The sequence below is a fragment of the Globicephala melas genome, chromosome 3, assembly GCF_963455315.2.
Source record: "Globicephala melas chromosome 3, mGloMel1.2, whole genome shotgun sequence".
Classification (NCBI taxonomy): domain Eukaryota; kingdom Metazoa; phylum Chordata; class Mammalia; order Artiodactyla; family Delphinidae; genus Globicephala; species Globicephala melas.
The window spans coordinates 58,555,299-58,583,112 of NC_083316.1; the positions used below are offsets into that span (position 1 = coordinate 58,555,299).

At 36.1% G+C, this 27,814-nt stretch overlaps 1 protein-coding gene across 5 annotated transcripts in view; it reads right to left on the reverse strand.

Moving 5' to 3' along the window:
- Positions 1 to 27,814, reverse strand: part of FAM169A (family with sequence similarity 169 member A) — a 65,486-nt gene that overhangs the window by 22,830 nt on the left and 14,842 nt on the right. For all 5 annotated transcript variants that reach the window (XM_060295888.1, XM_030845812.2, XM_030845831.2 and 2 more), the window contains exons 2-6: positions 23,162 to 23,296; positions 22,001 to 22,100; positions 21,602 to 21,687; positions 19,320 to 19,491; positions 1,076 to 1,255 (exon numbers count right to left, since the gene is read on the reverse strand). In XM_060295888.1, coding sequence (XP_060151871.1) covers positions 1,076 to 1,255; positions 19,320 to 19,491; positions 21,602 to 21,687; positions 22,001 to 22,100; positions 23,162 to 23,293 — 670 coding nt within the window. In that variant the 5' untranslated portion in view covers positions 23,294 to 23,296. The remainder of the gene's footprint in view (positions 1 to 1,075; positions 1,256 to 19,319; positions 19,492 to 21,601; positions 21,688 to 22,000; positions 22,101 to 23,161; positions 23,297 to 27,814) is intronic.

Sequence of the window (27,814 nt, forward strand, 5' to 3'; positions counted from 1 at the left end):
TAGGGCTCCCCTGGTGGTGCAGTGGTTCAGGGTCCACCTGCCGATGCAGGGGACACGGGTTCGTGCCCCGGTCTGGGAAGATCCCACATGCCGCGGAGCGGCTGGGCCCATGAGCCGTGGCCGCTGAGCCTGCGCATCTGGAGCCTGTGCTCCGCAATGGGAGAGGCCACGACAGTGAGAGGCCCGCGTACCGCAAAAAAAAAAAAAAAGACAAATAATAATGAGTGTTGGCGAGGATATGGAGAAATTGTAACTCTCATACAATGTTTATGAGAACGTAAAATGGTGCGGTTGCTTTGGGAAACAGTTTGGCAATTCCTCAAAAGGTTATGGCCAAGCAATTTCATCCACGCCTAGGTATATACACCAGAGTAATGCCCACACAAAAGCTACACAAATGTTCAAAGTAACACTATTCGTAATATCTAAAAAGGGGAAACAATCCTAAAGTCCATCAACTGATGGTAGATAAACAAAATGTGGCATATCCACACAAGGGAATACTCCTCAGCCATTAAAAAAATGAAGCACTGATTCATGCTACAACGTGGATGAACCTTGAAAACATCTATGCAAAATGAAAGAAGCTAGACACAAAGGACTTACAATATAATTATATCATACAATTCCATTCATATGAAATGTCCAGAACAGGTAAATCCATAAACACAGAAAATAGATTAGTGGTTGATTGCTAGGGGATAAAGGAATGGGGGAATAGAAGAGTGACTGCTAATTGGTACAGGTTTTCTTTTTGGTGTGATGAGAATGTCCTGGAATTAGACAGTGGTTATGGTTGCATAGCTGTGAATATAATAAAAAACCACTGAATTGTACACTTTAAGAGGGTGAATTTTATGGTATGTGAATTATATTTCAACTTTTTAAGAAAGTTACCACACCCCCAAAATGCCATTTATGTGGAGGTAAGGGCACATTTGCAAAATTAAGCCCTAGAGAGCCAAGGAATATAATTTACTTAATATTGATATATGCACATTTAAAATATCCTGCAGAAACAAGTCAGAAGTGACACCGAGACAAGTTTAACTTTCTAAAAACTTAATCCAATTACCTATGTACATGAGAGAGGTCAGTGGATACCGCAAGCCAAGTGCATCTTCTGTAAAGGAATCAACAAAGTCCTCCAGCATATGAAGCCCAAAGTCTTTGCCTCTATATTTCTTTCTAACGAACATTGTATCAAGAACTGGCAGTTGGTAGCTTTGGGTAAGAAACGAGGCACATATGCTTCCTGCAGGAATAAAACAGAAATCCGACAATTTTTCACATTTAAAAGGCCACATATGTATATACATTTAGAGAACATGAGTTAAATCTAAAATTGGTTAGTTTTTCTTACATCAAGAAAAATGTTAAAGACACACTTAAGTTTTATAATATAAAATGCTTTCCAGCTATTACGTATCATAATGTATACGAGATGATGAGAAGAGCTATTTATTTTACGTTTGCCAACAGTATCTCATACAAGATAAACAACTATTACCATTTGATGAACTATATACTAGAATACATATCACTGTCCATAGACTTGCACAGCTTTAAAATTCATCAATTATTAAAATTTCAAATTTAAAGAGTATTTGGTGATTGTATATAGTTTATATTATAATACATGAAGTATCTAATTCCAACCTTAGTAATGTGAAATATTCATCTTTTCCCTTTACTTTTTGCCTAGTGATTACAGTCTCATTTGTTATCTATTTAATGATGGCAAAGAAGTGAATTAGTTCTCCAAATTTTTAAGGACTATGGATTAGGACTAAATGGAAACATCTGTTTTAGAAATGGCTAAGTCAGCAATCTTTCTGCTGTGAATATATGTTTTAAAATATCTTGTACGTTTAAGGTTTAACAGGAGAATGTTTGTAGTAGTAATTAAATATGTCTCTCCTTGTTACATTACAGAGCTATTCTGATTTGTCTTTTAAGAACCCTGATTTGGGTTTTGACCCTCCAAATAGATGTGTAAGTGCCTGTAATGTATCTTAAGATAGTTTATAAGTTGAGGGCATCATGGTGGGGCGGCCCACTTTCTATTAATTTTAGTATTAATTCATAGTTAGCTATCAGTCAACATTCTACTTTTTTGTGCCTCAAGTAAAACAATCTATTATTCTCAGTTACATTATTCACATGGTTTTGGATAATTATAATAACGTAGTTCAAGAAAGAAACAAAATTTCAGGTAACAAACACCCCACAAATTAACTTTTACCAATCATATCATTTGATGAGTTGGTCAATATAACAAGGATTTTTTTAGTTCAACCAAATAATGAATTACTTATGATTAAATTGGAGAACTTCAATAACTTTTTGCAATAGACTCTAAGACTATCAACTAACTTAAATTCAGAATAGTTAACGCACATTGCTACGTACTTAGATCTTAACTGCTGACATTCAGTTCGGATACTGCTAAGGGTCAAAATGTCTTTATATAGTGATTTAGTTAACAATATTGTATTATATACTTTCAATTTACTGAAAAGGTAGATCTTAAGCGTTAGCACCTCAAGAAAAAAAAAAAGAAAGAAAATGGTAACCATATGAAGCAATAAATATATTAATTATCTTGATTTTGGTGAATATATCACAACGTACATCAGATCATCAAGTTATACACATTAAACATATACAACTTCAAATTATCAATTATATTCAATAAAGCCAAAATAAATAAATAAATTTTTAAAGAATCTAACAGGTAGTCTCACCAACAAGCTACTGTGACCATTATCAGTTTTTAATGCCTTAAAATCAGGGTTTTCTCATAGTAACTGCTAGAAGTGATAATGAAATCAAAGGAGACATTACTTTAGAAGTAGCAGTAGTTCAAAGGACAAAGCAAAAATGAGAAGAGAAAGCACTATTTAGTTCTCAATACCATCTGAGGATCTGTTGGTATTTACTATTATGCGTGCCTCAGAATACCAACTATATGAAGTAAATTTCCCACAAATTATTTTTTTTTCTGTTTTCACACAAACATTCCTTTAAGTAGAGAAAAGGTAAAGTCCAGCATCTAATAGTGTTCAAATGATCAATTTATGGAACTAATAGTGTTCACGAAGTGTAAAGTTCTACCATTTACTCACCATGTACATATTCATTTCAAAAAATCATGCTAATTCTCTTTTGCCTACACCTTCAATACTTATTTTTGTATTTGTATCAGGTTCTACCCTGATACAAAAAGCAATCAAATAAAGGGCAGAAAACCTCTGCCCTGTTACCAGAGATTCTTCAGACACATCAAAACAGCTGCAGTTAATAGCACAATTACTTAGTAAAGTAAAAACCACAACCTCCTAACTTAGATGAAGTTTTCATTAAAATAAATCTACTAATTGAAATAAAATTAAATTTAGCATTGCATATGGCAGCTTGAATATTTATATTCCTCAGAGGACCACTTTTGGCCACCTTCTTTTTCTACATGCTCTCTCTGGGTAATCTCAGCTACTCTAAAGCCCTCTACCATTTATCCAAATACTCATGACCACTAAACTTTTATTTCTGTAATACATGAGATTTACTACAAGATGAATGGAAGAGCTCATATAAATGTAAATACAACAAAAAACACATGATCATCTCCAAAGACAAAGCAAAATTCAGTACATTCATGATAAAAATACTCAACATCCTCAACCTGACAAGGGATCTATGAAGAACCCACAGCTAACAAACATCACACTTAATGGTGAAAGTCTGGATGTTTCTGCCTAAGATCAGGAACAAGATAAAAATGTTTATACTCGCCACTTCTATTCAACATGGTAAGGAGGTTCTAGCCAGGGCAATTAGGCAAGAAAGCGAAATTAAAGGCACCCAGATTGAAAAGAAAGAAGTAAAATCACATTCACAGATGACATGATCTTGTATACAGACCTTAAGATTTTCATCTTAAGAAAACCACTAAAAAATTATTACTATTTTTTAAATATTTATTTATTTGGCTGCACTGGGTCTTAGTTGTGGCACATGGGATCTTTGTTGCCAAGTGCAGGAACTTTTAGTTGAGGCATACAGGATCTAGTTCCCTGACCAGGGATCAAACCTAGGCCCACTGCATCGGGAGCACGAAGTCTTAACTACTGGATCACCAGCGAAGTCCCAGAAATCCACTAAAAAATTATCAAAACTGATTTTTTTACAAGTTCGGCAAGGTTACAGGATATAAGATCAATATACAAAAATCAGTTGGGGACCTCCCTGGCAGTCCAGTGGTTAAGACCCCAGGCTTCCACTGCAGGGGGCACAGGTTTGATCCCTGGTCAGGGAACTAGGAACCCACATGCCACGCAGGACAGCCAAAAAAGAAAAATCAATTGTATTTCTATACACCAGCAATGAACAATCTGAAAATGAAATTAAGAAAACAATTCCACTTACAATAGCATCAACAAATAATAAAATTCTTAGGAATAAATTTAACAAAAGTACGAAACTTGTATACTGAAAACTACAAACATTTAAAAGAAATTAAAGAACACTTAAATAGGGCTTCCCTGGTGGCACAATGGTTAAGAATCCACCTGCCAATTCAAGGGACACGGGTTCGAGCCCTGGTCCAGGAAGATCCCACATGCTGCAGAGCAACTAAGCCCGTGCGCCACAACTACTGAAGCCTGTGCTCTAGAGCCTGTGCACCACAACTACTGAAGCCCATGTGCCTAGAGCCCGTGCTCCAACAACAAGAGAAGCCACCACAACGAGAAGCCCACGCGCCGCAACTAGAGAAACCTCAGGCACAGCAACAAAGACCTAATGCAGCCAAACACAAATAAAATTTAAAAAAAAAAAGAACACTTAAATAAATGGAAAGATATCCCATGTTCATGGTTCAGAAGACAACACTGTTAAGATGTCAATACTCCCCAAACGGACCTACAGGTTCAAAATCCCAGCTGGATTTTTTGCAGAAATTGACAAAGTAATCCTAAAAATCATATGGAAACGCAAAAAAAAATACAAACGGCCAAAACAATCTTAACAAAGAAGAACAAAGCTGGAAGACTCACACTTCCCATTTTAAACCTTACAAAGCCACATACAGTAATCAGGCCAGTGTGATACTGGCACAAGAATAAACAGAGACCAACAGAACAGAAGTTCCAGAAGCAAAACCTCTTATTTATGGTCAACTGATTTTCAACAGGAGTCCCAAGGCATTTCTATGGGAACAGAACAGTCTTTTTAAATGAATGATGCTGGGACAACTGGATATCCCTATATGCAAAAAAATGATGTTGGACCCCTCCCCCTTTCCTCAGACCATATACAAAAATTAACTGCAAAGGATCATAAACATAACTTTAAGTGCTAAAACTATAAAATCTTAGAAGACAACATAGAAGTAAATCTTCATCACCTTGGGGTAGGAAAAGCCTTCTTAGCTACAACACCAAAAGCGCTACACCACCAAAAGCAAAAGTGACACGTAAAAAGAAGATAATTGGATTTTATCAAAACTAGTGCTTCGAAGGATACCATCAAGAAAGTAAAAAGACAACCCAAAAAATGAGAGAAAATACTTTCAAATTATATATCTGATAAGGGACTTGTATCTAGAATGTATGAAAAATGCTTACAACTCAATAATAAAAACACAAAACCCATTTTAAAAATGGGTTGAAAGGGCTTCCCTGGTGGCGCAATGGTTGAGAGTCCGCCTGCCGATGCAGGGGACACAGGTTTGTGCCCTGGTCTGGGAAGATCCCACATGCCGCGGAGCGGCTGGGCCCGTGAGCCATGGCCGCTGAGCCTGCGCGTCCGGAGCCTGTGCTCTGCAACAGGAGAGGCCGCAACAGTGAGAGGCCCGCGTACCGCAAAAAAAAAAAAAAAAAAAAAAAAAAAAAATGGGTTAAGGATTTAATAGACATTTCTCCAAAGACATACAAATGGCCAACAGGTATATAAAATATGTTCAATGTCACTAATCATCAGGGAAATGGCAAATCAAATGAGGTATCACCTCATACCTGTCAGGATTGCTATTATCAAAAAAACAAAAACAAAAACAATGAAGACAACAAATGCTGGCAAAGATATGGAAAACTGGAACCTTTGTATACTGTTAATGGGAATGCAAAATGGTGCAGCCACTATGAAAAACAGTATAGAGGTTCCTCAAAATATTAAAAATAGAACTACCACATGATCCAGAAATCCCACTTCTGGGTATATATCCAAAATAATTGAAATCAGGATCTCAAAGAGATATTAACAATCCAGTGTTCACTGCAGCACTATTCACAATAGCCAAGGTGTGGTAAAACCTAAATGTCCACTGATGGATGATGGATAAAAAAATATGGTATATATATATGTACAAGAGAATAATATTCAGCCTCAAAAAAAAAAAGTAAATCCTGCAATATACAACATGGATCAACCTTGAGGACATTATGCTAAGTGAAATAAGCCAGTCACAGGACAAATACTGCATGATTCCAATTATATGAGGCATTTAAAATAGTCAAACTCACAGAAGCGGAGAGCAGAACAACGGTTGCCAAGGGCAGGGTGAGGGGGAATTGGGGAGCTGTTAATCAATGGGTTTAAAGCTTCGGTAAGGCAAGTTCCAGAGACCTGCTGTATAACATTACACCTATAGTCAGCAGTGTTGTAATCTACAGTTAAAAATTTGTTGAGAGTAGATCTTATGTTAAGTGTTCTTACCACAATAAAGATTACAAAACATTTTTTAAGATAAATAATCTAGACAGAAAGGAGATTAGTGGTTTCCAGGAATTTCAGGGTAAAGGAAATGAGGAGTGATAGCTAATGGGTACAGAAATTCCTGAGGTGATGAAAATGTTCTAAATTAGACAGTAGTGATGGTTGTACAACTCTGTGAATATACTAAGAATCACTTCAGGGTGAATTTGATGATATATGAATTATAGTAGGATGGATCTCAAAATAGCTGTTCTGAAAGAACACAGACTAAAAAAAAAATGTATATACTGTATGATTCCATTTTATAAAATTCCAGAAAAAGCAGGCTAATATATAATAATAGACAGCAAATAACTGTTTGCTTGGGGTCAAACAGGGGGAAGGAAGGATGGTTACAAATATGCACAAAGAAACTTTTGGGGGTAACAGATACGTTCATTATCTTGATTGTGGTGATAGTATCACAGCTGTATAAATAAGTAAAAATACAACAAATTGTAAACTTTAAATATGGTCAAGTTTTTGTATGTCACTTATACCACAATAAAGCTGGGGGGGGAGATTTTTTTTAAAAAGGCCAGCTCGATTTAAAAATGGGCAAAGGATTTGAATAGACATCCCAAAGAAGACACATAAACAGCAAATACGCACATGAAAAGATGCTCAACATCCTTAGCCATTTAGGAAATGCAAATCAAAATGACAATGCCATCACTTCACACCTACCAGGTTGGCTATAGTCAAAAACATAGACAGGGCTTCCCTGGTGGCGCAGTGGTTGAGAGTCTGCCTGCCAATGCAGGGGACATGGGTTCGTACCCTGGTCTGGGAAGATCCCACATGCCGCAGAGCGGCTGGGTCCGTGAGCCATGGCTGCTGAGCCTGCGCGTCCAGAGCCTGTGCTCCGCAACGGGAGAGGCCACAACAGTGAGAAGCCCGCATACCACAAAAAAAAAAAAAAAAAAAAAAACAGATAAAAATAAGTGTTGGCTCACAATGCAATGCTTAAATGAAATGCTTATTTTTTTCACAATTTTCTGTGCATCTATATACTTTTGCTGAACAAAAAGAATCATTGCTTTATATCATGTTTACTTTTTCTTAAATAGTCTATTTTCCCATGTCATTAAATATTCTCTGAAAGCATTTTAAAAAAGTATCGGCAAGGATGTGCAGAAACTGCAGTCCTGGTACATCGCTGGTGGGAATGTAAAACGGTGCGGTTGCTTTAGAAAACAGTCTGACAGTTCCTCAAAAGGCTAAATTTAGAGTTACCATATGAACCTGGAATTCCACTCTTAGGTATATAACCACGAGAAATAAAAACCTGTACACAAATCTTCATAGCAGCATTATTCATAATGGCAAAATCATAAAAACAACTCAAAAGTCCATCAAATGATAAAAGACAATGTTAGAATATCCATACAAGGGAATACTATTTGGCCATAAAAAGGAATGAAGGGCTGATTCAAGAATGGATGAAACCTGAAAACAGTATGCTAAACAAAAGAAGTCAGATGCAAAAACTATTCTGATTGTATGATTTCATTTACATGAAATGTCCAGAACAGGCAAATCTACAGGGACAGAAATCTATAAGCAGATTAGTTGTCGCCTCGGGCCAGGTACCGAGGGCAGGGAGGGAATGGAGAGTGACTGTTAACAAGTACAGGGCAGGGTTTTTTTTTGTGGTGACGAAAGTGATCGAAAATTGGTTACAGTGAAAGTTGTACAATTCTGTGAATATACTAAAAAAAATTGAATTGTATACTTTACATGTGTGAATTGATGCTATATAAATAAACCTTAATAAAGCTGTAAAAATGTAAATAAACAAAATTTATACATGTGACTCCAATAAACCATTTATAATTAGGTTTTTCATATACTCCCCAAACCTGCTTCTCCCCTCCTGTTTACTGATTTTTCAGTAAATCTCATCGCCATTCTACCAGTGGCTCAGAGCAAAACATGAGATCTCATCCCTGACTCTTCCTTCATAGGCTATGTACAATCCATCAGAAACACTGCAGCAATAACTTCATAATTTATCTCAATTATGGTGACTCCCACCTCCTTCTTCCTTGCCCGAGCCACCATCACCTCTCACCAGGGTTTTCTGCAATAATAACCTCTTAACTAACGTAGCTCCTAACCCTGCCACCTCTCTTTCTGGTTTTCTACACAACAGAGCTACCTTTTTTAAAAGGCCAATCAGATGGTGTCATGCCCATGCTTAAAATCCTCCACTGGATTCCTATTACCTACAGAGTGAAATTTAGACTCTTTCCTTGGCCTACTGGACGTGTCAGGATGTGTGCCGGTCTCTCTCCATCCCCATATCACTCACTCCCTCTACTCTGGCCACACTGGCCTTCTTGTTCTTTCTGAAACACCCTGAACTTTCTTCTGCCTCATGGCCTTTGCCTTTCAGTTCTTTGCCTGAACACCTCTTCTCTTGATACTTCACATATCTCATCATTCCCTCACTTCCTTAGAGGTGCTTCCCCGACCGCTCTATTTAAGATAGTACCCCCCAACACACACTCTCTATTCTTTTAATCTACTTTTTCTTCACAGACCTGAGAGCATATCGCCTATTTGTCTATTCATTGCTATCTTCTCCTCTTAAATGTAGGTTCTGTGATGACAGTTTACTTACAAAAATTGTATTACTATCTCTCAATTTCTCCATCTTGCTCCTTCTCCTATTCACCCTCCTCCCCTTTCCCTCTCCTTCCCTATCAATATGGCACAAAAAATAACTTTTGAATAAATGAATAAATTTCAACAGTACCATTCAGGATCTACGCATCACATTCAAGAACAGCTATTCTGCTGCAACTGAATAACTCTCTCTTTTCATGGAATTACCATTTCTTCTTTGTCCAACCAGTAATGTGTCTTTCCTGACCTTCATAAAACCTTCATAAAGCCAACAATGTGTGACTGTCTCCACAGAACACAACATAAAGTGAATTCTAAACAAATAATGTGATTATCTTTACAGGAGAGATCCTGTCATACACCACTAGGCAAGTACTCTCGTTACAGTCTTCATGCTTTATAAATTGGTTAACATAACGTTAGCTGTTATAACAAACCAAATCTGGAAAGCTTAACATTAAAAAGTTCCATTTTTGTTTAAGTAATAGTCTCACATAGCTGTTGCTGGGTAGTGGACGGCTTTCTGACTCACAATCATCCAAGAACTTTTTCAGTTACCTATTGTTGCCTAACAAACCAGCCCAAAATGTACTGGCTTAAAACAAAATTTATTATTTCATTATTTATCACAACTCTCATATGGTATCAGATGGGCCACCGGCACAGCTAAAGGTCCAAATGGCTTCACTCCCACAGCAGCAGCTAGCCAGCTGCTGACTGGAATTGCAGCTGGCCTTGCCAGCTGGGCACCTCAGTTCAATGTAGTTGCTTGAGCTTCCTCACCACGTGGCGGTCTTGAGGTAGGTGTGTTTCTTCCATGGTGACTAGTCTCTAAGAGTACCAAAGTGGAGACTACCAGGCTTCTTAAGGTTTAGGACAGTGTCACTTGTGCTGCTGTCTACTGGTTAAAGCAAGTCACAGGGCCAACAGATTCAAGCAGGCTACACAAGGACATAAATACTGGAAGCACGGTTCACTGGGGGCCCTCACAGTAACACAGGAACTCATGTTCCTTCTATCTTGTGGCTTCTCCATCCCCTAGCTCTTCAGAATCTTTTGCATTTAGCAGACAGATGAGGAAAAGGAATGCATCTTAACCACTCTGCTCTGATGTCATACATATCATTTCTCTCATTACCATGGGAAGAATTAGTCACACAGCCCCACCTACTTGTGAAAGCAACTGAAAAACATAATCCCTGACTGGACAGTTGCTGGCCAATGACAAGAATACAGAAGAGGAAGCACAAATATTTGGTAGACAGCTAGCAGCCTCAGCTAACTTTCTGCTTTCTCTTTTCTCCCAGTAGATTAACACTTCCTTTTCAACTTTCAGGAAATCAACTTTGCATCTCAGCAGATAGTACCTTTTGCTGGCAGACTCCTTTCACAGTTATGTTTGCTTATCTCAGGCTATTTTCAGTAACTTATAGCCAACACCAATATTGACAAATACACATACTCATGTTACACAATAGTTTTGACTGACCTCATTCACATTTTAAGATTACACTAACTTCTGTGGCCCACACAAATATCCACATCTCCCCCATGTGGTCCACCTTACATTTCTAACTACGTATCTCTTATATGTCCCATAGGAACACTGAACTTTACATATCAAAACTGAACTCAAGTATTACCAAATCCACTGCTCGTATATTCCCAATTTTAGTTAACAGCTTCCCACCTAGGCACCCGAGTCAAAACCCTGAAGATTCATCACTGGTTCCTCCCCTCCCCTTCCCATACACACGCACTGCAGTCACCTCCCTCTGTCCATCCAGAAATCTCCCTCAAATCTGTTTCCTCCTTTATCCCTATTGCCTCTTTCCTAGCATTGGTCCTTCCTTCACCTGGATGACTGAAATAGCTCTTTTAATCGAAGTCCCTGACTTCAGAACACAATTTCTTTATCCATCACCAAGTGCTACAAAAATTATCTCCCTAAAATATTTAACCATGATGCCCTTAAATAAAATTCTTTGATCACTTCGTGCCAATAAGATGAAGTTCCAATGTTTAGTATGGCATTTAAGAACCTTCACAAGGGGACCTCCATCTTTACCTCTCCCCACCCTACAATCCTTTTAGTCCCACCAGCTTGCTCAAGGTGGTGTTATAAATACACTTTGAACTTCCATGATTCTGTTCCTTCTTTCACATTTATATTCCATTCATCTGTTTACTAAGAATTTTCCTTTTCTTTCCCCTTCTCTGCCTACTGACATCCTACTTATCCTTCAAAGCCACTTTTAAATATCTCTTTCTCAGTGACACCTTCCTCCAGGCAAAATTACCTGCCCCATTCTTCCATGACTACTACTGTTGATACCTCAAATACAGTACTTATCAAACTGAATTTTGATTAGGTAACTAGTTTTCTGTCTCATCCACTAGACTTTTGGTGCTTTGAAGGCTCACCCCATGACCAGTCATTTTTGTGTCTCTACTGAGAATGGAATCAGCCCTACCTCCCCAATAAACAGAAACCTTATTGGGAAGTACATGCTTTTTAAGATGGCTAAAACTTGACCTGAAAACAAAGTACCCACCTCATTTCCCAATGATACATTTCAGGCAGCCACAGAGTACAGTGGGACTCCCCCATGCCTTTGCTCACCACCTTAAGAAAAGGATTAAGCCTAGACAGTCTCAACGCCCTAAAATATAACCTCAACCCTTCTCAAACACAAACTTCCACTATGTTTTGCCTTTAGCTATATGTATTATCAATACTTATCATTTTATATCACAGTTTTGTTATTCCTTAAATAATCTTAAAACAGAAGGGCCAGATATCTGAATTTCAGTGAACAGAAAGTGAGTGATCTGCCCAAAAGAGGAGGTAAGATCATAGCTATAGCTCTCAGTAAAAAAGTTGGAAAGTCATAAGGAAAGCTAACTACCAAATGAAGAGAGGAAAGAATGCTTCCACTATAAATTATTTCAAATGGAAATTACAAAAACCAAAACTATGTCTCCTGGTATTGATCATAATTCCCTTTAGAAGTGAATCAACAAAACTGATTTTAAAGTAGTTGTTGATTAGATTCTGCTTCTGCCATATGGTTCTTGTGCTTTTCCAAAACATGAGTCTTCAAACTGGACCAGGGTGATTCACAGTTGAGGCCAAATAATATTTCCAGGGCTTCCCTGGTGGCGCAGTGGTTAAGAGTCCGCCTGCCAATGCAGGGGACACGGGTTCGTGCCCCGGTCCGGGAAGATCCCACATGCCGCAGAGCGGCTGGGCCCATGAGCCATGGCCCCTGAGCCTGCGCCCCGCAACGGGAGGGGCCACAACAGTGAGGGGCCCGCGTACCGCAAAAAAAAAAAAAAAAAAAAAAAAGTCCAAAATAGCACCTAATGATAGTGGCCTCCATTTTGTTTTTTTCTCAGCTTGTCTACACTAAAATGTGATATCTGATTTATACACATTTATATCTTTTGTATTTTTTGACATAGGACAGTTAACAGAACTTCCACTGAATTAACAAGTGGTTTTCTTATTTTTCATACCTGTACGAGATTTTTTCCTTAGCAGGTTTCTAGTTAGCACAGCCCTTTTAACAGGGGGACATGATCATCATAGGCCCTGTGAGGATTTATAAACTTCATCTAGTTTTGCGGTAGACACTGATTAGACTCTGGGAATAGTTCCTTCTCTAATCATGTTTACTTTTAATCAAAGTTTTACATGTACATTGTTAGCGTCCAACAGTCCTCTAAGATTTGTTGGGGAAAAAAACGTCCTGTGACTGCCTCCCTGATCCACACAAACAAACACCCTTTCCATCCCCCAGAAACACATACTTTGGTCTTTTTCGGTATTAACCCCCATAACTCTAAGTAACTTACTACTTCTTGCTTTTTCCATTTTAGGCATAATCAACTGGCTTCCCAGTATGGAAGATGAGAATTTAGCTTCTATATACATGTACATACCCTACTCCCAATACACCATCACCATACTTCCTCTACATGCCCTGCCCTATTACCCCAATACAGTAATTTATAATTTTGGCTAGGTCAATTTTCAGCATTTACATTACACACACACACTTTTGATAACTGAGCCATGTAGTATATCATGATTGTTTTCCTTTTCCTGCACTGCTTTTTGATTTGCCTTAATAATGGTTTATCACTCTTTATTTAGTATTTACCTCTAACTTACCCCCCAGTGTCCCACAACTGTAACACTTACGTTGGTAAATGCAAACACATCAGGTATTCCATATTCTTGAATCAATGACCCAGAGCTTTCTGACTTACTACAATCTAGATTAGCCAATCTCTAGAAAAGTGCTGTCCAAAAGAACTTTCTGCATTGATGGACATGTTCCGTATCTCTCTGTTCAATGTGGTAGCCACTAGCCACATGTGGCTACTGAACACTTACACAGTGGCTAGTATGACTGAGAAACTGAATTTTAAACTTTATTTCATTTTAATTAATTTTCATTTAAATAGTCACATAAAGCTAGTGGCTACCAATCTGGACAGAGAAGCCTCAGAACTATCAAACAGCTGTGATGCGGGGATATTTCTCTCCTTATTTTCCTGATCTGGTATCATTCTTTCCTGACTTACTTCCTTATTTTAGTAGAGCATAAATTCTGTTAGCTTCCTGAAAAATGATGCATGAGAGGTTAAAAAAAAAAAAAAATTTTTTTTTTAAATTAATCATGTAGAAATTTCCTTCTGTCACTCTCATACTTCATTCATTATTTGGGCATAGAATTATATTGGAAATCACTTTCTCCCAGTATCTTAGAGGCACTGTTCCACTTCTAGTGTTCAGTGCAGTGCTGCTTTTGAGAAACCTAATCATTATGATTCTTGATCCTTTGTATAAATTCCCCCTCTCACTCTGTAGAGGATTACAGAATCTTTTCTCTATCCCAGATGTTCCGAAATTTTGCAACAATCTACCTCAGCGTGGGCCTATTTTAATTCATTCATTGCAATGGATGTTCAATGGGCCTTTTTAACTTGGAAATACATGTTCTATAATTCTGAGACTTTTCTTGAACTACTTCATTGGTGATTTCTTCCCCTCCAGTTTCTCTGTTCTTTCCTTCTGAAACATCTATTATGCAGACTGCTCCTCTAATTTTATCTTTTCTTTCCTATTTTCCATCATTTAGGGTTTGTTGTTGTTATGATTGTTCTCCTTTCTAATCAACATCAACTTTATCTCCCTTATACTGAGTTTTTAATTTCCAAGAGCTCTATGGATATTCTTTTAATATATCTTGTTCCCATTATGAATGTACTAACTACTCTTACGTTCCACAAATATTGAGTTGTTTTGTTTGTTTTTGCATTGTCTGTCTCTTCCAAATTGCTTTTATTCTTTTTTGGTTTTGATCTCCATCTTTCATATCAGTGACTTTTCCTAACTAAGCTATTTGTTCATAGTTAAGAATGAAACATTAGAGACTTCCCTGATGGTCCAGTGGTTAAGAATCCGCCTTCCAATGCAGGCGATACGGGTTCGATCCCCAGTTGGGGAACTAAGATCCCACATACTACAGGGCAACTAAGTCCGCACACCACAACTACTGAGCCCACGCACCACAACTAGAGAGCCCATGTGCTGCAACTACTAAGCCTGTGCACCATATTAGACAGCCCAAGTGCCGCAACTACTGAGCCCGTGCACCACAACTACTGGGCCTGCACACCACAACTAGAGAGCCCGCATGCCACAACTGCTGAGCCCGTGCACCACAACTAGAGAGCCCGCAAGCCACAACTACTGAGCCCACACACCACAAGTAGAGAGCCTGTGTGCTGCAACTACTGAGCCCACATGCCACAACTAGAGAGAGCCTGCATGCCACAACTAGAGAAGCCCGTGCACCACAACAAAAGATCCCACGTGCTGCAACAAAGATCCCATGTGCTGCAACAAAGATCCCATGTGCTGCAACTAAGACCTGACTCAGCCAAATAAATAAATGAATATTAAAAAAAAAAAAGAACGAGACATTAAAAAGTTGATCAGTGTGCGAGGTGGGGATTGCTGACAATGACTGGAACCTTTCCCAGGGGAACCATTTATACTGGTATTTTTAGAATATTTTTTCTCTTGGCCCAGTCAAATTCCTCAAAGAGTACTTTTTTGCTCATGTAACCATTAAATAATATTGAAATAGATGGCATGTATTCACACATTTTGGTAACATTTAAAATTTCCATCTTAGGTTTCAATAATTACAAAGAATGTAATTTCTAACATCTTATAACATTAACTTTTTAACAACTATTTATCATAAAAATAACTTTAGACTTACAGAAAAGTTGCAAAAATATACAAAGAGTTCCCACATACCCTTCACCCAGATTCCCCTAATGTTAACATCTTACATAGCCAGAGTACTATTATCAAAACCAGAAAATCAACATTAATAAAATACTATTAGCTAAACTACAGGCCTTATTCAAACTCTCCCAGTTTTTCTACTAATTTTTCTGTTTCAGAATCCAATCAAAGATTCCATATGGTATTTAGTTTAATGTCCCAACTCTGATCTTTGATAATTCCTCCACCTTTCCCTGTCTTTCATGATCTTGATACTTTTGGAGGTTACTGATCAGTTATTTTGTAAAATAACCTTCAATTTGGCTTTGTCTAATGTTTTCTCGTGATAAAATTGAGGTTATGCATTTTGGGCAAAAATACCTCAGAAATGACGTTATGTCCTTCTCACTACATCATAAATTGGGGTCTCTGATGGTGATGTGTCTCATTGCTGGTGATGTTAACCATGATCTATTAGTTAACATGGTGTCTGCCAGGATTTGCTATGTAAATTTACTATGTTTCCCTTTTCAATTAAACAATATTGATTAAAGAAAAACACTATATCACTACTCTTTTAAATGCATCAAATGGACCCTAAAAACTATTATCAATTTGATTTGATAACTGTCATCATCCATTGAACAACCTGTTCCTTTACTATTGAACTAACCACTCTTAACACTCAAAAAGCTTACACTGTTCCTTCCCCACCCCTGACCTTCTATTTCTATTATATTTATACTACAGACTATTACCCTAATGTAATATATTTTTATACTTGGATTATATATTGATTATCTAATCATTCTTCTCTGCAAAAACGTATCTGTATATAAAAATATACATTTTTTAAGTTTCTTGTGACCATAAGATTCTAAGTATCAATTCAAAAGAAATTCTGAGTTATCATTATAATTAATATTAGTATATGATGGATCAAAACACAAGTATATTATACATTTGGAAAACTATTATACATTGGGAAAACTAATTATTCAGCAAAAAATAAAGTTTTATTGAAAATACATCTCAACGAAATACATGGAGCTTACCTTTTTTTTTCAGTTTATGAGTCCATGAACAAATATTACTACCAGAATGTGACAAGGTTCAGCATTAATCCTGTTCCTATTTTTTATTTTTATAGATTAAAATGCTTAATAACCATAGAAGGGACCAGAAAATCTTATTATAGTGATGTTACTCAATTCTGCAAGTTCCCTTTAGAGTTATGTACCAGATATTACACAATGACCTACTGTTAAAAACTATTTTTAATGATCTGACATCTACCTAACCCAAGAAACAAACAAACTACACATCCCTCATAGTAATCTCTTTATTTCGGGCCAAAAAAAAATTTATATACTTTCTTGAATTTCATTATACTATAATAGGATTTGACCTCATAAACAAAGTCCCCTCTTATATATCAAGGCTATTTTTATGTTCCAACTAATATCCCTATATACTGATTTGCTATTTTATTTTAAAAAATCATAAATAGGGCTTCCCTGGTGGCGCAGTGGTTGAGAGTCCGCCTGCTGATGCAGGGGACACGGGTTCGTGCCCCGGTCTGGGAAGATCCCACATGCCGCGGAGCGGCTGGGCCCGTGAGCCACGGCCGCTGAGCCTGCGCATCTGGAGCCTGTGCTCCGCGACAGGAGAGGCCACAACAGTGAGAGGCCCGCGTACCGCCAAAAAAAAAAAAAAAAATCATAAATAATAAGTGATATCATAAGGCTTTTATTCAACTACAAACGTACTTAATAAAGATTTTATCTTTTTGCTTCTGGTACAGTTTTTTCCTGATATGTACATTAGGAATACTTCTATCACAAAGTGTTTCAGTATTTGTTTTGGACAATTTTTTTCAAATTATTTTATGTTTGGGTTTACTTTGTAGAAAAAAACACTGCCAGACTGAATTAGATGGTTACTGATCCAAAGGCTAGCATAAGCACATCTAATGCCATTGTTCTCTGGCAGATGAGAGCCAGAGCTTAAAGCAGGAAAACACTGAAATAAATAGTAAGGAAGTAAGGCAATTAGTAGAGAAGTATGGAAAGTGCTAAAAGGGGTAGACAAGTAGTACTTGGAAGCTCCAGCATATAAAACTGAGCTGACTAACAGAAAAAGTAAAAATAGAAGCCAGGTCCCAAAGGAGTGGAGGAGCCCCCAAAACACAGAAAGCAAAGAGGAGCCAATGCCTGGAATCAAATACTGATCAGAAATACTGAGGGGGAATGCTATGTCCTTTCTTAACTGTATGTCTTTCATCTACAGATGCTCTAAATGAGAAAGCATAAACTCTTATGTACTTCCAATGTCTATGAGCTACTTTCAAGTAGGAAACCCCGCTGCAGCCAGCGTGAGCAGCAAAAAGCCTCCAATTCCATAGGAATTACTTGTATAAAATAAAGCATAAAGTAATTAAACCATATTCCAGCCTCAAACTTATGAGAACATTTTAAAAACAATAAAGTGATGCCTTTTATGCAATGCAGCACTAAGCTTCCATTTAACAAACATTATTATTCTGCCTCTGTATGATGATATCTTTCTGAAGTTGTGTAAATTATTGGTTCTACTTCAAATTTATACAAGAATAAAATAGCATATTAAGGGAGAGTTAAAGTATTTACTAAACAGCAAAAACATTTAAAACTATAGATCATAGTTTTTTTATTGAGAAAAAGTGACCTTCCTTTTACTGACTATATGTACTCATCATACTCATCATGACTGATGTTCTCATCATAAACGTGTACTAATTATACTATTAAGGTATTAGTCACAACTGTCCTTCAAATTAGCAGGAAATTTGGTATTATCTTTAGACTGCATCTGACCACAAGAGCTAAATTTGGCAAGTGTGAAATATTAAAAAGACAAAAATAATGTGAGTACTCTCTGTGAAAGGTGTTTTGGCCAAGGTACAGAACAAGGCTGCCTTTGTTGTGTAGTGGTTGTAAGGTGTGGGGTATACGTGTACATGGAGTAAGCAGGTTTGATTTTTCTGGCTCCAGTAGCTCTAGGGAACTGAATGAACAGGAAAACAGGTAAAGCAAGATGAAGCTGCACTAGTCTTTCAGGAAAAGGGTATAGTTGGGTCTTAGGATCAGAAATAAAAACTTTACAAGATTGACTATTTCAAAGCTGTTTGGATTCTCTAAATATATTGAAGTACTTTGCTTTAGCTGCTTTACTGTATCAGGCTGAATCAGCTACACTAGAAGAAAAAGCCTACGTATTTGGTCCACAGGTAGACAGGGGATTTAAGACGAGCCAGTAATAGTGATAGCAGCAGGAATCAAAGTAAAACAAAGACCTTTAAATAAAGGGAAGGCAACGAGAGGGAAAGAAGACAAGGCTCAACATACAACTCTCTGTCCACATACGTGGAGAAATTTTCCACTCTGTTAAATGTTTACTTTTTTTTCAAAAGACTTTCCTAACCAATCCTCACTTACATAGAATCAAAGTACTCCCAAGAAATACTGAGTAAAATCATCTCAATTCGTACTCTAGATACTAATTTAAAAGGGACATTGATACAGTTGGGGTCCAAAAAGTGGGTTTACATAATACATATTTTAAATAACTTTTAAAGACTCACCTGTAGGCTTAACTGAATAAAACCCAATGGCCTCTCCTTTCTTCCACAGAATCTTAGCATAATCAGTACTTCTATGACACAGGAATGGGATCTCATTTCTCTCCATTTCCTGCTTTCTATAAATAATTCGATTCAGAACATACAGAACCACTCTCTCCCCAAGAGTTCTCACCTACAAAGAGATGAGACACCAGGCACAACAGTTAGCATCAACTCAGAGATGCAGTTTACCTTGCTCCCTGCTTCCATACCTTGTACTGACATTCAAGGCACTTTGAATACATTCAGAATGATTTGTAAACCATTTTATTATCACAAGGATGAGACCAGTCATTCATACCAATAACAATCCATTTCTATGGACACAAATTATGCATGAAATAATGCCTCTCAGCAAAATTCTAAAACAGGCAAAACAGGTTTCCAATATACCAATCCCCAGCATCTCCACGTTAGCAGTCAGTGCTCTTTCTGCTTCCAGCTGCCCAGATCCCAGTTCTCCCCAACTCTACCTGCTGCCCCCCACCATTTCTAGTGCTTCTTTTCCCCCCATTCCAGCCTACACATTAAAAAAAAAAAAAGAAAGAAGGAAAAGAAAGTGAAAAAAGCTTCGTGTTATGCCCTGAAGACTTTAAAAACAATGATTATCTCATTTGATGAGCAAAGCCATAATTATGCTCTTGGGAAAGGAATCTCTCTCATCTTTTCTAGGTAAAATGGTCATTTAACAGTCATGTCTTTGTTGTCGAACGATAAGGAATACCTGTCTCCCCCTACACACATACACACATAACCCTCTGCCAGACCAGATAGGCAATGACAGGGGCACCAGGGCAGTCTGATGAAAACAAAACTTGGGGCAATCACAGAATGGAAACAACCTCACTTCCTACAGGCAGGTCTGCACGGTCACAGGGACACCCTCACCAATTGCCTGACATTGAACAGTGGGGTTTTCCCCATAGACATCTGTCACTGCTAAAAACAAGAGTCTATACATGAAATCTATCCCCCCTACCCCACCCCAAGTCTCCTTAAAGAAAAACAAGAATGTCCTCTAATTAGGCGAGAGGAGAGAAAAAGCATTAGGCATACACACACTACTCTCAAAAACCTCCCCGGTAAGGAATTTCCAATACCGAACACTACATGAAATGACAAAGCTCTCCAGCTTACAGGGTATCCCACACCTTCCTTGAACAGCTCTGACCAGAATGAAATTCTTTCTGATACTGAGCTGAAATCTCTTTCCCAAAGACTATACCTTGATATTCTGGATCACATAGTCTACAAATATTTGAAGACAGCCATGATATTCTCTTAAATTTCCTATCAAAGCTAAACAGAGGAAAAGACTAATCTAATATGATTTGGGGTACTCTTGCCATTTCAGTCTTCTCCCTTCAAATTGCTTCAGATCCCTAACCTTTTTTCTTTCTCTTCATGTTGGGCATGCAGATATTACAGGTATAAACATCGAAGATATTGATAAGATAATGGGGCTTTTCTGTATAAACTTAAGGTTTTTATTAGCTTTTTTGCTTTCTTTGATTTTACTTCTAATTAACTAAAGCCCAATCTTTTTCATATGTGCTGCTGTTTTAGTATGGTCTTCATGGTATACAGTAGAGTTAAATTTTTGAACCCACAGATACTACTTTACCTTTCTCACTAATTTATTTTCATCATGTTAGATCTTTCTCTTTGTTTCTTAATTCTGCCTTTATGGATTAGTTCTCCCATTCAGCACTGTGGCATGCAGAATTGATAAGTATGCCAACTATGTCTTCTTCTAAGTAACTGATAAAATGGTGACTAAGACAGAATAAAGGACCCAGTTTTACAGCGTGCTGCTGAGGACCTCCCTTCCACTACACTGTTTGGAACACTGAATAGACCACCCAAAATGGCCCTACTGATAAGCAAGTTTACTGGTCAGTCTCTCCTAGAGACAAAGAACTTAAGCAACCACACAGAGATAATAAGCTTTTTCCCACCCAAAAAGAAAAATCAGAAGCTAAAGTTGATATGGGTAACTACAGCTTAACTAAACCACAGGTACTCATTTTTCCTCCCCCAATTCTCGGACACTTTCACATAAAATCAAGGAAGCCCAATCTAAGTGCCAGTTTCACCGTTAACAGTGGAACTCTAAGGGTTTAATATAACCCGGTACACTAAAATGGAGAAAAGCTCAATAACTTCAAAAACTATCACTGTTTATGGGAAACATATTGTGAAATGGCCTCCTAAACACTTTTAAAACTACAGGATCTTGTTACCTGCTTAAGTCCCTCTCTAGAAGGGACAGATGTTTTCACAATATCATCAATAGCCCACCACTGATCAGCAAGGTAAAGTGCCACAGCTAAAAGAAAATAAATGATTGTTAACATTTAAGTCTTAAAGTACACGATATTACTATTCGGTAAGGTTTTCAAGGATACCCTTACATATACCCATAGTTTACAATACAATGTGGCAGCCCCATTTATACCATTTTTATTGTATTTCACTCACTAAACATTTAATTATAAGCAACTGAGAATTTTATTTTCCTGAATTTACAGTTTGAAATAAGTTTTCTTTTTAAAAATTCCTTCATGTAGCTATCTTTCAATAAATTTTTAATTGTTTGAAAAAAAATTCCTCAATTTACAAATATTAAACAAAACAGAGACCTGTGAGTGAGTCCTCAGGTGCAAAAAGAGCAAGAACTTTCTGGGTCTGATCTCCACCATAGAGAGGTACATAGCCTACATTTGACAGGCTAATAGGAATCTGAAACGACAATTTATTAAAGATTAGTGAAGAGTTGGTAAGAAAACATCACACAAAAACACCATGCTTCTATCAAAATGTCAAACGTACGTTAACGCTAATTATATAATTTCATTTCATAGGAGATATTTCTAGTCTTAAAAAAAAAAGAGCAAATCAGATAGACTTCGCTTTTGCAGGAATTTTATTAACTTAGGCGAAAAAATGAAAGTCTATTTCAATAAATATTATTGCGCTCTAGCTATGCATATGAATAAAAACAAAAGCATGATATGATCCATAAAGTTGTTAAACTTTATCATCTGTTATTTAGACCACTTGAGGGAGAAAAAAATTCCATTTTCTAGTAAAAACCACTAGGGTAAATTCATTTTTCCAGTAAGATATATGCAATACTTCAAATTTTTTCTGCTTTCATTAATCCAACGCTAATTCCCTACTTACACACAATATTGCCATTCAGAGAATTACAAAATATTGATGTTGGAAGAAACTTTAAAGAATTCTTTGAATAAACATCATCTTCCAGAAGAAAAACCTGAGGCCTAAAGAGGTTAGAGAATTTGCCTATCATCAAATTCACACTAGAATTCTAATAATTTCATGTCTAATGATCTATCAAAATATATCTCAGTTTACTAATTAGAAATTTTATTTTAATATTTTGGGAAAAGGAAGATTTGTGACACAAAAATGTGTAATGTAGTGTTTTGCTGACATTTTTTATTAAAAAATTTTCTAAAATAACAATTTCCAAATCTAAAGTAGACTTAATTGGGTTAGCTCAAATATGGTAATCAGTCTTAGCAAAACTAGTAAACTACTTACATATAATTTTAAAGGCACAATACAAATAATAAGCAACTACCTGTAAAGTTAGTCTTTTTAAAACTTGATCACGCTGCTGTACTAACTAATCAATATTTATCCATTTTACTGAAAAGTCTTCTGGTAAAATTTTCAAAAGTGATTAGTTAACACTTTAAAAGATAATAAAAGGATACTGATTTCATGGATAAACTCAACTGAAAAGATCGATAAATCACTGCAGGATGCCTTACCGTAATATTGAGAAGAGAAAAACATTCAGGATTTTCAGGGTCCCCACACCTGAGATCTGACATGTAATCTTCGGCAGAATTTTCCATTTCCTCATGACTGCAATTATCCAGCATATCCACAGGGAATGCCATCCTCTTTAACAAAAAACATGGGACAAAATGTTTCAGAACATGAAAGGCTATCTTCCTGTACTGAGAAAAAACTTTTTATTGTAATAGCGCAGCATTTTATTGTAAGGAGACTTCTTTTTCACTATGCCAAGACAGACTACAACTTAAGCCTGCTAATCTAAATGTATGTCAGAAAGAAAACTTAAACACTCACTTGTATTAAAAACAAGCAATGAAATAAGAATTAATGCACATGCACCTACGGTCAATTAGTCTATGACAAAGGAGATAAGAATATACAATGGACAAAAGACAGCCTCTTCAATAAGTAGTGCTGGGAAAACCGAACAACTATATGTAAAAGAATGAAATTAGAACATTTTTCTCACACCATTTACAAAAATAAACTCCAAATAGATTAAAGACCTAAATTTAAGACGACAAACCATAAAAGTCCTAGAAGAAAACATAGACAGAATACTCTTTGACATAAACCGTATAAATATTTTCTTGCATCTGTCTACTAGGGCAAAGGAAACAAAAGCAAAAATAAACAATTGGGACCTTATTAAACTGAAACGTTTTTTCACTGCAAAGGAAACCATCAACAAAATTCAAAGACAACCTACTGAATGGGAGAAAACATTTGCAAATGATATGACTGATAAGGGGTTAATATCCAAAATATATAAACAGCTCATACAACTCAATATAAAAAAAAACAACCAATTAAAACACGGGCGGAAGACCTGAATAGTCATTTTTCCAAAGAAGACATACAGATGGCCAACAGGCACATGAAAAGATGCTCCACATCGTTAATCATCAGAGAAATGCAAGTCAAAACCACAATGAGATATTACCTCACATGTCAGAATGGTTATCATCAAAAAAACCCCACAAATAACAAATGTTGGAGAAGGTGTGGAAAAAAGGGAACCCTTGAACACTGTTGGTGGGAATGTAAATTGGTACAGCCAATGTGGAAAACAATATGGAAGTTTCTCAAAAAAACAAAAAATAGGGAATTCCCTAGTGGTCCACTGGTTAGGACTTGGCACTTTCACTGTCGTGGGCCTGAGTTCAATCCCTGATCGGGGAACTAGGATCCCACACACCTCGCAGCACGGCCAAAAATAATAATAATAATTAAAAATAATTTAAAAATAAAAATAGGAGTAACATATGATCCAGCAATCCCACTCCTGGGCATATATCCAAAGAAAACAAAAACAGTAATTCAAAAAGATTCATGCACCCCACTGTTCATAGCAGCACTATTTACAATAGCTAAGATACAGAATTAAACTAAGTGTCCATCAACAGATGAATGGATAAAGAAGATGTGTTAATATATACACAATGAAATACTACTCAGCCATTAAAAAAGAATGAAATTTTTTCTTTTAAAGAATAAAAGAACAACATGGATAGACCTAGAAAGTATTATGCTTAGTGAAAGAAGTCAGACAAACACTGTATGTTATTACTTTTATGTGGAATCTAAAAAATAAAACAAATAAATGAACATAACAAAACAAACTCACAGATATAGAGAACAAACTGTTCATTACCAGTGGGGAGAGAGAAACAGAGAGGGGCAAGACAAGGGTAGGGGATTAAGAAGTACAAACTACTATGTATAAAATAAGCTTACAAGGATATATTGTTCAGCACAGGGAAATATAACCATTATTTTATAACTTTAAATGGCGTATAATCTATAAAAACATTGAATCACTATGTTGTACACCTGAAACTAATATTGTAAATCCACTATACTTCAATTTTTAAAAATGAATAATTCCTTAAATTATAAAAATAAATATTTATAAGATATAGGATATAAACACACATACATACAAATATATCCTCATATACCTCCCAACACAAAAGTCATTGTAAAAGGACACAAGGGAACTTTTCAGAATGATAGAAATGTTTACAACTACATTGTAGTGATGGCTGCACAACCCTATAAATTTACTAAAAAAAACACACGGAATTGTACAGCTGTAATCGGTAAACGTTACAGTATGTAAACTGTATCTCTCATGTATACAGCTGTTAAAAAAAAAAAAAGCCAGCACCTTAATGGGGAAAACTCTAAAGACTTTTTCACTAAAGTCAAGAAAAATAAGGACTTAACTAATAAATAACATTAGATAGGTACTTGCTAATGCAATTAGACAAGAGAAAGCAATTAGAGGTGTAACAATTGGGGATGTGCATGGCTTGGGGTGAGGGGAGACTATCTCAACCTCAATTCGCAAATAATAAATTTAATTGAAAAACCCAAAAGAATCAATGGAAAAATTATTCCAAACAATAAGAAAATGTAGTAAAATGGTAGGACATAAAATTACATACAGAAATCAAGCCCTCATATATATAATAATAATCAGTAAGGAGAAATAATAAATAGAAAAAAATGAAGTAAAAATAGAAAAGACAACCCCATTAACAATGGCAAAGATAAAAATAGACTTAAATTCAACAATAAACAATATAAAACTTATATAAGAAAAACTATAAAACAGCATGCCTGAAGGAAGCAAAGTGAACAACAGGGAAGACAAACCACGTTCTTGGAAAGGAAGATTCTGCATCATTAAGGTAGCAGTTTCCTCTAAGATAATCTGTTAATTTAATGCAATCCTAATGAAAACATCTCCAGGATTATTGTTTCCTGAAGCAAGACAAGTTGATTATAAAGTGAATTTGAAAGAATAAATAAGAATATCTAGAAAAATCCTAAAAAGGCAGAGCAATGATTGGAGAAAAGTTCAAACCCTCTAAGATATTAAAGCACGTTATAAAACTTCTATGATACAAGCATATATAAAACTTCTATGCGATACAGGCATATAAACAGACAGACCAATGGAGCAAGATAAATATACCCTAATGCCTATAGAAATTGAGTATATGATTACAGAGCTATTTCAATCAATGGGAGAAAGAAGCACTTTTTAATAGGTAGCATTGTTTCACTGGCCTTACAATATGTTTAAATGAGAAATTAATTTTGCCCATTTTTAACTTCTTATATCTGAAATCATATAGTATGCTCTCTATTGCATCAACTCTTTTCACTCAACATTATTTCTGTGAGAAACATAAGCAGTGCTGCATCTATCATTTAATTTGTTCCCTTTTATTGCTATGTAGTATTCCACAATACACATATACAGTTTATTTACCAATCTACTGCTGATGGGCATTTGGGCTGCCATGAGCATTGCTGCAGGAATATTTCGGTAAATATATGCACTCACTTCTGTTTTTTTCCCAAGGTATAAAATATTTAATAATGCTTTGTTGATTTATGTTTTTTTAAAATGCACTCCTCTGTGATAGGCCTGCATACCCAGACTTATCCATCTTACTAAAAGTAAAACAAGCAGATATTGTATGTAGTTTGATGTAATGCAACAAGAAAATTGGATCCAAATCTACCTATTAGACAAACATGTGAAACGATGTTTAAAGTATGCGGCCGGCCAAATGTAGAATAACTCAGTTTCTTCAATATATATACAGAATAGAGTTTAAAGAAAAAAGTGGAAACTAATGTAAATTAAAAGAAACTTAAGAGACATACTGATCAAATGCATTGTGGAGAGCATCCTGATTTGTGTATTCTTGAAAATTTCCATGAGAAAAAGTTAAAAAAAAAAAACAACTTAGGAGCTATGTCAACTACTGATCTACTAGTTCTTAAAGGAGGTACAAATAAAGCTGGTAAAGATTATCTTGTCTTAAAAGTTACCTGCTTTGTATTTACCCACAATAAAAATTGCAGAGCCGAATAGCTATATCTGTCAAAAACCTCAATTTTAATTTTTTAAAAAATGTATAAATGGAAAGGCAGGAGAAAATAAATTGAAAAAATAAAAGTTACTTTTGTCGAAGGTGACCTTCATCAAATCTATTTTAACACAACAAAAGTATTAGTAGACAAGAAACTGAAAATCTAATGGAAATATGAGATAAACACAAAAAAGACAGGACAAACATATATTGTAACAGTTATACATAGTTAAACATATTTTCATGAATTTCGAAGATATGATAATGAGAGGAAGTTACTTTTTTACCGTAATCTGAAATCTTGGTGCTAAGAACTTTAAAACTTGATATACATATGATTGGGGCCCTGATTTGTATATATAAATTTATATACATACAAATATGTATTTTTTAATTACATTGATTTTTTAATTTTTAAAAATCAAAACCTAGAAATAGAACACATAAATTCAGCCCATCTGTTAGTAAATGTAAATGTCTAAATAAAAGGAGAAAGCAAGAAAAATTTGTGAACGATTTATGAAAGCAATACCACAGAACTTCCAGCCAACTTACAAAAAGGAGGAAAAAAAGACTGAATTTCAAGAGAGAACCATCAGGAGCTTATCTTAAAAAGATGTTATACTTAGAAAAGGATCATAAAATAGAACAGTAGCTCTGCATTGAAGGATGCTTATTAGTGTGGCAAATCTTTATAACTCTATCAAAGTCAATATGCAAAAGCAAACT